At 46.7% G+C, this 10595-nt stretch overlaps 1 protein-coding gene across 2 annotated transcripts; it reads left to right on the top strand.

The window, feature by feature from the left end:
* The first annotated feature begins 491 nt into the window (after positions 1–491).
* Positions 492–9603, top strand: LOC102456215 (uncharacterized). 2 transcript variants are annotated; one of them, XM_006123013.5, is made up of 4 exons: positions 492–674; positions 2898–3026; positions 3459–3575; positions 4408–9603. In XM_006123013.5, exons 2-4 carry the CDS (start codon positions 2960–2962, stop codon positions 5925–5927), a joined length of 1704 nt encoding a protein of 567 aa, XP_006123075.3. In that variant the 5' UTR covers positions 492–674; positions 2898–2959; the 3' UTR covers positions 5928–9603. The 2 variants fall into 2 exon arrangements, with proteins under 2 accessions (XP_006123075.3, XP_006123076.3); XM_006123014.5 differs by having other exon boundaries at positions 2898–3020.
* The last annotated feature ends 992 nt before the right edge of the window (positions 9604–10595 follow it).

Raw genomic sequence — 10595 nt, forward strand, 5'->3', positions numbered from 1 at the left:
TTCTTATGCACTGGGAGAGAAGCCTGAATCATGGTAACAATCACTAGGTCTACAGGAATTTGCTAGACCTGGTACTAGTGTTTTACAGTAGCTGTTTCTTACTTATAGGTATGTAACTGTTCCTTGAAGGGTTGTGCTACATTCGGTAGCAAAGCCTTACAATAGCAGTTTTTTATTACGATCCAGTGTGTCAGTAACTGCTACCAATAGCACATTCCTACAAGGAGCAGTTCTACACAAAGAACTGTAGGGAAGTGCTCCCTGTAGGACTGTGCTACGTCCAGCAGCAATGTCTTACAGGAGCAGTTCCTTAGGAGCGTAGGAATCAGACAGTGCCAGGGGTAGCAGCTCTCTGCATCCCAGCAAAACAGCCCCGCCGGGACAAGGGCATCGCAGCCTGCAGTGGGGCTGGCAGGGAAAGGGGGCAGCGAACTGGCCCGCGCAGGGCAGTTACAGCCCCGCGGCGGGAGGCGGGAGCTGCCCCGTGTGGGCAGCTGCAGCCAGACACTTCTCCCGCGAGCGGCGGCTCGGGAATCCCTGGGTCTGCCTAGCTCCCCCTTCCCCCGCAGAGGGCAGCAGCGCCGCGCCTGGCCAGCTGGCTCCGGGACAGCCGCGCGGCGCTGCAGCCAGCTGCTGATGGCGTTCGGGGCGCCGGGGGCTCCGGGCGGGCGCAGGTACCGTGTGCGTGAGCCCAGCTGCGCGGGGCGGGCGGCCGGGGCAGAGGGGGGCGGGCGCTCCGGGGGGACGCGGGGACTGTCACCCAGCGGGCAGGAGAGGGGCAGCGCGCCCGGCACGCCGCGTGGTCACTCATCTGCAGGGCCGTGGCCCAGTGAGTGGCTCCTTAAGGGCAGCGCGGGGGGCCCAGGGCCCAGAGCCGCTCCGGCAGTCACTGCTGCTCTTTCCGGGGTCTCCCTCCGCCCGGCTCGCTCGCCTCTCCATTTTCCTCCTCTCCGTCTCTGCCCGGTCATCTGCAGGGGCGGGGCTGAGCTGCCCGCTGAACTGACAGGAAATGCTTGTCCCGTCCCCCCTGCTGCTTCCCAGGCAGGAGGAAGGCCTGGCTCATGGAAGACAAGGGTGGGAAAGTGTCGGGGTAGCTGGAGGGTTGCAGGCTTTTTATTTTGGGTAGGCAACGCTCATTGCACACGCCAGCAGCTCCTTCATCCCTCCAGTCTCCCAAACAAGCTCCCACCCTGCCATCCCCTCTATCTCAGGGACCTTCTGCAACCCTTTTACTCCTTCCTCATGCCTGGGCTCTGATCGTTCCCCTTTCTTCCCTTCTCACCATACTGCCCCCCCCCCCCCCCCAGTAACCTCTGGCATATACCAGGGGCTCTATGTGCACCCCGGATCTGCCACCCCATCTACCATTGTGTCACAGTCTTCATACGATGCCAAGGGCTCTGTGTGTTCTCTTCTCTCTCCCCCATTTTGATAATACAGTAATTCCTCATTTAACACTATAGATGTGTTTCTGAAAATGTTTGTGCTAAGTGAAAACATGCTCTGCATGGTCAATTTTTCCATTAAAAATAATGGAAAAGGAGGGGGTGGCATTGCAGGTGGTGGTGGCAAAGACAATTTTTTGTTGTTGGTGGGTCGTTAACATCAACATTAGTCACCACGATTTGTTAAAACACAAAGATAAACGAGTGAGTGTAGGAGCACTGTGACCATGTGTATTTATCTGCTCATGTATATTACCACTGTTTTCACCAACTTATACCGCCATGCTAAATAGTCGGACACTTGATTATTTTCGTGTTATTTCGGGGACGGTCCAGTTCAAAAAATGTTCCCTTAAAAAAAATTGTTCTATTGCAAAAACATGTTAAGCGGGCACATATTAAATAAGTAATTACTGAACTAGTGCAGAAATATGAGGTTATTCGTTTATTGACTTTTTTAGGTACACAGCAGCATAGCATCTGGGTTCATAGCATAAAGTAAATTAATTCTGACATTTAAGAACCAAAAGACAGAAACCCAAGACCATGTACAAACTGAGGCCCTTATTCAGCTTACATGACTGTGATTGCAAAGTAGGTATGCAGAGTTATGCTGAACAAAATTGGTCCGTACCTCAATATGTCTACACCTGTGCAGCACCACTCTTCCTTGTATAGACCCAGCCAACTATTAATGATTCATAGGTTTTAAGAGCAGTTTGGGATGGGACTACTATCATCATCTAATCTGACATGTGTAAGGACTTCCCAGAAATAGTTCCTGTTTAAGGATATCATTTAAGAAAACATCCAGACACCCACCTGCTAATGGTCCATAGTGAAGGAAATATTTGTCCAAGATGATGTGTCTTGCACTGTGCTCTGAAGGACAGTAAAGTTAAGCTCTGATGTGACACTGAAGAGGAGCATTTCTGTAGCTGTGAAACTTTACTCTGAGACATCCTGCTCCCTGTCCCCAGGAATGCAAGGGTAACAAAAGCAAAGGAAGACATGATCTAAGATGTTGTGGTGATGCATGAACAGAGACACAGCCATTAAGGTAGCTAGGTTCCAAAGAGGGAGATCGCTACAAATAAAAAAAACCACCACCATGAATTCACCCAGAAGCAGATGGAAGGTAGTGAAGAAAGGGAAAGAAAGAAGGAGCTTGTTTCTTCTCATTCATCTGGAATTATCCAGAGCCCTTCAGATTTTACTTCCTAATCTGCATGGGAACAAAAGGGCAGCTCCTGTTACTTTCCTATAGAATGCTGAAATTACCCACATCACAGATGAAATATCCAAGAGATAGATAAATCCTCTGTTCTATCCGTGAGTTATCACTGTGAATTACTCCCATGGGGACCATTACTCCAGCTGAGACTTAGGGCTGCAGGTGTCAGGATAAGATGGAAGCAGAAGGTGCTGAAATTGTAATACTTGTCATTTCAGAGCCTGCTGAAGTCTGGTGATGTCTCCTCTGCCTCTCCTGTGAGGAGAGAGATTTTGAAGGAATGGCAGAAGGAGCTGTAGCAATGCCTGATGGAGAAGAATGTACAAGGTTGCCTTCACTGGGTAAATGTAGGTTTTCTTTCTTTTAGTTCAGAGTACACACAGCTCTAAATATCTGGATTTTCTGTCTCTTCATTATTTACATTGCTCTCCATTAACATATATATGAGTGCCTCACAATTTTTACTGCGTGTAGCCTCATGACATGCCATGAGGCATGGCAGTGCTATTGTCCCCATTGTACAGATGGAGAACAGAGGCACACATTTGCACAAGGTTATGCAAGAGCCCAGATCTGCCAAGTTCTAGACTTGTGTCCGTCCACTGGATCATCTTCTTTCCCTGTCCTTATGGCCTCCATTAGCATGTTTGGAGTTATGCAGAGCACATATCTACTCCAGCAAAGGGTGCTGGTGTAAAGCCATTGACAGCCTTTTATAATAAGCTCATGGGAACCAACAACAGACTATAATGTCTCCCAATCTCATTTTCCAAAAATAGGCTATAAAAGTCCAAAACCAAAATGGATATCTCCAATAGAACAAAGGGAATCAGAGCTGCGGGTTATGGATCTTCAGGAATCAGTGAATGGAGCTGTTTCTGAAAGCCCCTCCCCAGGTGAGTGATAGTCACATTTTCTCAAAATACTCAGGTAAAAGAGTGAAGAGAGAGACCCTTTCTAAGATGCTGCACTGGGTTTCCTTAATAAGATTCACTGTGTTTTGGCCAATGCCTGACAAGCATCCCACATCTCTCTTTTAATTCACACTCCTCCTTTCCCCTAGTGAGTCAAAGTCTTCAGGTGTAATTCCATTGATTTTGTTAGCACCGTGCCAGAAGAGATTTTTGCCGTCATCTTTCTGTGTTTGTGATTATATCATTTGAGGAAATGGAGCCTTAGTATTCATCTTTCCCAGTCCCTAGCATTTGTTTCTTCCTTTGATCCAGTTTTCATGCTGAAACACAACACTGAACTGTGCAGATAACATCACAATGGGAGGGTCCCATAGTTGTGTCTCCCATGGTCAAAATATGCATGTAGGATATGAGGCAACACAATTCTTCCCTAAGAGCATGTTGTATTTTTTGAAGTGTGTTGCCAAAAGAAGCAACCAAGCACAGCTAGTTTGAAGAGAGACAGCTTTCCCTTGAAGTCATTTCCCACTAATGCAGAAGTGGACTCTAAGATCATGTTGTTGCTCCCATCTTGCAACATATCTCCCTTTGAACAAAAGACTTCCAACAGGGAGGACAGCATAACTGTAAAAGTATGGCATGAAAGATTCCAATAGCCGCTTGCATAATATGCCAGCTGGAGTAAGGGCCTTTTGGGGGAATATCCTGGGGGAAGTGAGGAATGCCTCCATCAGATTGTACTGCTGAGAATGGTGAGTGGTTTCCCTCTGCCAGCAGCACAGGAAGTCACATCTAGATTTTCTCCTTCCTGCAGATGGTGGGATCCTGAGCAGAACTGAGAAGCATCACAGAGAAGGTTGTGAGAACCTGAAGCTGCTGGGAATGTTATTGGGGAAATCCAAGGAGAAAATTTCCAAGAGACCGGACCAGGAAACTATCTCCAAGAGGCAGCATAAGCCACAAAAGCAGAAGGGAGAAACAGCCAGAGATGAGGGAGGAACCACAAAGAAATGTGAAAGGACTTTAAGGGAACTGCGCAAGCCTCTTGTGCCAGAGAGGCCAGAGATGAGTGAGGGGCCATGCAAATGTCCAGTGTGTGAGGAAAGCTTTGAGGGGCAGAAAGACCTGAATAGCCACAAGAGCATCATTCACACAGGAAAGAAAATGTATACCTGTAGGGCCTGTGAGAAGAGCTTTAGGCAAAAGCAGGAGCTCTCAGCACACATGAGAGTCCATGGAGAAGAGAAGCCCTTCCCCTGTGCCGAGTGTGAGAGGAGCTTCAGTCGGCTTTCCCATCTCACTGTACACCAGAGAACCCACACGGGGGAAAGGCCCTTCTCCTGCCCTGAGTGCGGGAAACACTTCAGCCACCTCTCGAACCTTACTAGGCACCAGAGAACCCACACAGGGGAGAGGCCCTACAGCTGCCCTGAGTGTGAGAGGCACTTCAGTAACTTGAGCAGTCTCACCACCCACCTGAGGACCCACACAGGGGAGAGGCCCTTCACCTGCCCCCAGTGTGAGAAGAGCTTTGGGGACCAGTCTAACCTCACCACCCACTTGAGGACCCACACTGGGGAGAGGCCCTACGTGTGTCCTGACTGCCAGAAGAGCTTCAGCGACCAATCGACTTTCGCCAAGCACCAGAGAACCCACACGGGGGAAAGACCCTACCCCTGCCCCCACTGCCAGAAGAGCTTCATCCACAGATCCCACCTCACTACGCATCAGCGGACACACACAGGGGAGCGACCCTACAAATGTCCTGGCTGTGAGAAGCGCTTCAGCCAGCTCTCCAATGTCACTACCCACCTCAGGACACACTCGGGGGAGAAGCCCTACATCTGTGCTGACTGCGGGAAGAGCTTTGGTGACCAGTCGAGTCTGAGGAAGCACCACCGGACCCACACGGGTGAGAGACCCTATCCCTGTCCCCACTGCGGAAAACGGTTCAGCCAGCTCTCCAATCTCAACACCCACTGCAGGACCCACACAGGCGAGAGGCCATACATCTGTCCACACTGTGGCAAGAGCTTCAGCGAGCAGTCGAATCTGGCCAAGCACCTGAGAACTCACCCAGGAGAGAGGCCTGATCCTTGGCCCCACAGCAAGCAGAGCCTTGTTCATATCTCACACCTCTCTGCACACCAGAGAAGCCACATAGGGAAAGGAGTCTACAAATGTACTGACTGTGACAAGACCTTCAGCGAACAGTTGGACCTGGTGGAGCACCTGAAAGCTCACCCGAGGCAGATGCCCCATAGCGACAAAAGCTTCATCCAAAAATCATCTCTGGTGAAACTTCAGAGGATTCAGCAGAGATTGAAACCGTAGGAGGCTGGAATGCACCTCGCTGTCTGCTATGTGTGTGTGTGTATATAGTGATGTGAATGGAGGGGAGGGAATCTGAGAAATCCATTCAGCCCGTCTTCTCCCAGAGCCAACGCTACCTTGCTGGTCCAATGTAAGAGTTTCTGAATAATGTGGAGGGGCTTCACCAGTAGCTATTCCATTACCGTGCTGTCCTAGAAAAGTGTCAGGAGTCTGCACATCCTGTCTCCATCCTACCCACAAACCCATTCTGTTTTCCTTCTTCAACTTCCTTGCAGTTGTTTCGTGTAACGGGTTGGCCTTCCAAGAGTCTTCCATATTGTGTTGAGAGGTTGTGCCGAGGTGAGTTTGGCATTCCGGGATGGGAGAGCCATAAGCGAAAATATCAACAGAAGGTTTTATTTCAAATCTGATTCTGCTCTGAAAAGTGTCTCTATAAAAATGGTATTATGAGGTCCCATGCTCATTGTCTTTCAGTGATTTTAGAGCAAATTTGCTCCATTTACAAGTTGAAAAGTGGCTATTCTGTTAGCCTTGCAGAGTCAGTGTGGTATATGTGAGCAAATCTGAGTTCTGATTTGTACATCATAATTATCATTGGTAATAAAAATTCTGTGGTCCAGATTGTGCACTCAGTTATGCTTGCACAATCAGATCATTTTGTTCAAAGGAGTATCTGTGGTCAGAATTTAGCTCTGCGGTCAGGTCTTGGTTTACAATTCCGTTGTTGCACAAACTAGAAGAGAATCCAGCTAACTCTCCCATAGATTCATTTTGCTGCCCTGCTGTACCAAGACAAGTAAAGAGCAGTACAAACTTACTTTAATTATGCAGGTCAGCAGCTATGTTTCTGAACACATGCAGGGAGCAGATATGTGGGGCAAAAAGGTGCCGTTTTTATATAGACACTTTTCAAAGTAGAAGCGCACTGTAGGCACAGTTCTACATAACATTGAAATCAACAGCAAGACTTCTGTTGAACGCAATAAACATTAGATTGGGCCCTCTAAAAGCTTTACTTATGGATCTTGAAAAGGCAGATCCAGTTGGTCACAAATGTTCCAGTGAGAGCAAACCCTGCTAACTAGATATTTTTTGATGTTTTGTTTCTTGTAATTCTTCCTTTCTGTGTTTGTACCATTAGCTAAATATTGTAAAGTGATATTTCTTGATCCTTCCAAAAGTCTGAATTTGTGAAATCACTTTATCTGTGCTGTGGTGTATAATTTTCACCTTGGGTTATGTTTTAGAAAAGGGGATAACCACTGTGCCATGGTTCTGGCCTGCCCCCATTTTATTTCTGTTAGCAGTGGAAATATAGGGATAAGCAAATACCAGGGGCACCACAGTTGAAACTCTCTAAACCAGGACTGTGCTCCAGCAACATCCATTGGCTGGCATGGTTGTTGCAGGACCAGAGAGCCCCAGTGGAGGTCCAGCAGCAGGGAGCCCTGCTGGGCCAGCAGGGCAGGGGGCTGCCCACAGCAAGCTGCCAATGGAGCCTCCCAGTGAGGCTGAGATACCTGGTGCATGGCTGCCTGGTGAGGCTGGGAGCAGCAGTGGCGGTAGCACAGTGTGGTCGAGAGTTGCAATGCACAGCTGCTCATTGGGACCTAGCAGCAGGTGGAGAGGCCAGCAGGCCAGGCCAGGGCTGCAAGGTCTGATGGCAGGGGAGCCAGAAATGACCTCCCGTGGTCCAGCAAAATCCCTCATCTGGGACTGGTCAGGTCCCAAGAGTACTAGACCAGGGAGATCCAGCCTATATCTGCTTTGTGTGGTAGTCTCTTATCACATGAATTCTGAGAGCAATGAAGAAGTCAAGAGAGGAAATTGGAGAAGAAATTTGTGAAATACAAGTTATTGGGCAGGGTAAGTATTAGGTTTGGAAACAAGAGAAATGTAGGTAGTCAGAATTTTGACTCAAATACCATATTTAGCCTGGCAAGATGCTCTCCAGGGGACAGGTCCAAAACCCATTGAAATTAATGGAAAGACTCCCACTGATTCTCGTTGACTTTGGATTGGGCCTTGATAGTACAAGAGAGACCAACACAGCAGACCTATATCAATATAACTGTGTTGATTGGGGGCTTGAAAAATCACAACCCAGAAGCGACCTAGTTATACCTAGTTAATCCCCCTGTTAGACAGAGGGTGCTATGATGAAGCCACTAACATAGCTACAGCCTGTTGGGGAGATGGATTAACTACACCGATAGGAGAAGTTCTCTCACCAGCATAGGAACCTCTTTACTAAAGCACTACAGTGGCAGAGCTGCTCTGCCGTACATGAAGACATACGCTAAGTGTGTCTCAGATTCATTCCTCTCATAAGAAGCTACTACTCCAGAGGATATTTCTCCAGTGGGAATTATGCCTAGCTAAATTCAGATTTGAGGTATTCTGTAATGAGATTAGTTCTTATTTTGTATGACTGATTATTCCAAGGTCATTATATATCATAGAATGGGTTTTTAAAAGTGGTGTCTCTATCATTACACCAAGACACAATTATTCCTTTTTCAGGAAGCTTTTTATTTCCCTGACCCACCACATACAAATAGATAATACTTAATATGATCGGTATAGGATTGATATGGCTTGATAAATGTATTCTGACTTAATTTCACAGTATGTCAGATTAGAGATGTAGGATGTACTTTTATGGCTTGTTTCTGTCTGAGTAGACAGCAAAAGAGATCATAAAGAATTAAAATTTAGCACTGCATTCCTCTAAGGGAATCACCCTTTGGGTATTAAATCTATTGTTTTTATTATTACTTATCTCACACCTAGACGCCAGAACTGAAATTAGGGTCCTACTGTGTTAGCTGAGCTACACATAGTTAGAAGAAAACAGCCTTTGCTACATCGTGTTTACAGTTCATATAGACCAGTGTTTCTCAACCAGTGGTACAGTACTCTTAGGGGTACTCAAGAGAAGTCTGGAGGGCGTGTCAACACAACTGAAAATTGTAGAAGACTGAATTTTTGTTTTAAGTTTTAGAGCACTTTATTATTTTTGTCCTTTTTACACCCAAAAATGTCTTCGCCTGCCCAACTACAATTAAGTGGATTAAACAAATGTGTTGCAATGGTAGAAAAAAAAATGTTGTGTGTCTGAAAACTGTACTTACAATTTTTTTAAAGGGGGTACTTATATTTTTTTTAAAAGGGGTACTTTATAAAAAAAAGAAGGTTGAGAAACACTGATATAGACAAGGCAAACAATCATTTTACAGATGAAAAACTGAGACACGGCATTTCAGACTGAGATCTTCAAAGCTATTTGGGTGCCTGACTCCTGTTGAAGGGACTACGCAACTTGCCTAAAGTCACAGAGGAAGCCTATGGCATACTCAGAACCTAATCCCATGTCTTCTGACTCAACAAGATCATCCTTCCTTCTAATCTAATAGTACAGTGATCATTATACACCAATGCAGCAGTGCGTACCAGTCTGCAGAGAACCTGAAATAAATAGCTGAGAGATGTGACACTACCCCATTCTCCTTAATAGGTTACTAATTCTAAAGCCAACTGCTCTGCGTTGTACCTTGCCAACACAAACGCAAGCAAACGACAGGGTCACAGGATAAGAGGCTTCATGCTGCAGGGTGCCTAATACTGTGGGTGCATACAATCCAGGATGCCTCAATATACCTTCGCAGCATGAATAAGATCTTCAGCTCGGTTGAGGGGGGTATAGTTAATAAAAGAAAATTAAATAAATAAATAAATGTAGAGGTGGCTGATATTGCCCTGAAAGATGAAAGTCTAAGGAAGTGTAAAAAATGCTGGGGGGCGGGGTTGAAGGAATGGAAAACTTCTATTTCTAATTGGTAATTAAACTTTACTACCCTTCAGAATGCTCCCAGAATGGGGAGCCTGCTGGGAATGGCAGGAGAGAGCAGGAAGGTCTCTCAACTTTCAGATAAAATGGTAATCTCTGCTAAACTGCAGCTTGAGAGAGACCCTCTCCTCCTGGGTTGATAGGAATTCAGCTCCCCTCCTTCAGGCATTCTCCAAGATCCCCTTCTGGATTAATGCAATCCAGGGTATTAGACAACCTGCAGCATGAAGCCTCTTATCCTGTGACCCTGTCGTTTGCTTGGGTTTGTGTTGGCAAGGTACAACCCAGAGCAGTTGGCTTTAGAGTTAGTAACCTATTAAGGAGAATGGGGTAGTGTCACATCTCTCAGCTACTTATTTCAGGTTCTCTGCAGACTGGTACGCACTGCTGCATTGGTGATACTGGGGGGAAAGACTAGCCCTGTCAGTTCTGAAATTCTACAGCTGTGGAAGAGGGTTAGGCATTCAAGGAATGTTTCACTACAAAGTTCCACACTCTGAATGCACCAGTGTACACACAGAGGTATTTGCATGGCCACAAACCTGCCTGAGGATATGGGCCCTTTCCAGATTCCTCTGTTCCTTTCCCCCCACATTCACTTACCTATGATATGTCCCATCACAAGCTACTCCATCTTACTTCAACATCCAATCTCCAGAGCTGGTGAGCCCTCTCTCCTATTTTCATTTCATATAGCCCTCACCATAATACCTGAGGCTACGTCTAGACTGCAAGCCTCTTTCGAAAGAGGCTTTTTTGAAAGCTTCTTTCAAAAGAGAGCATCTAGACTACAACTGGTACTTTCAAAAAAGCAAGCC

The sequence above is a fragment of the Pelodiscus sinensis genome, chromosome 1 (assembly GCF_052426305.1).
Source record: "Pelodiscus sinensis isolate ZL-2025 chromosome 1, ASM5242630v1, whole genome shotgun sequence".
NCBI lineage: Eukaryota > Metazoa > Chordata > Testudines > Trionychidae > Pelodiscus > Pelodiscus sinensis.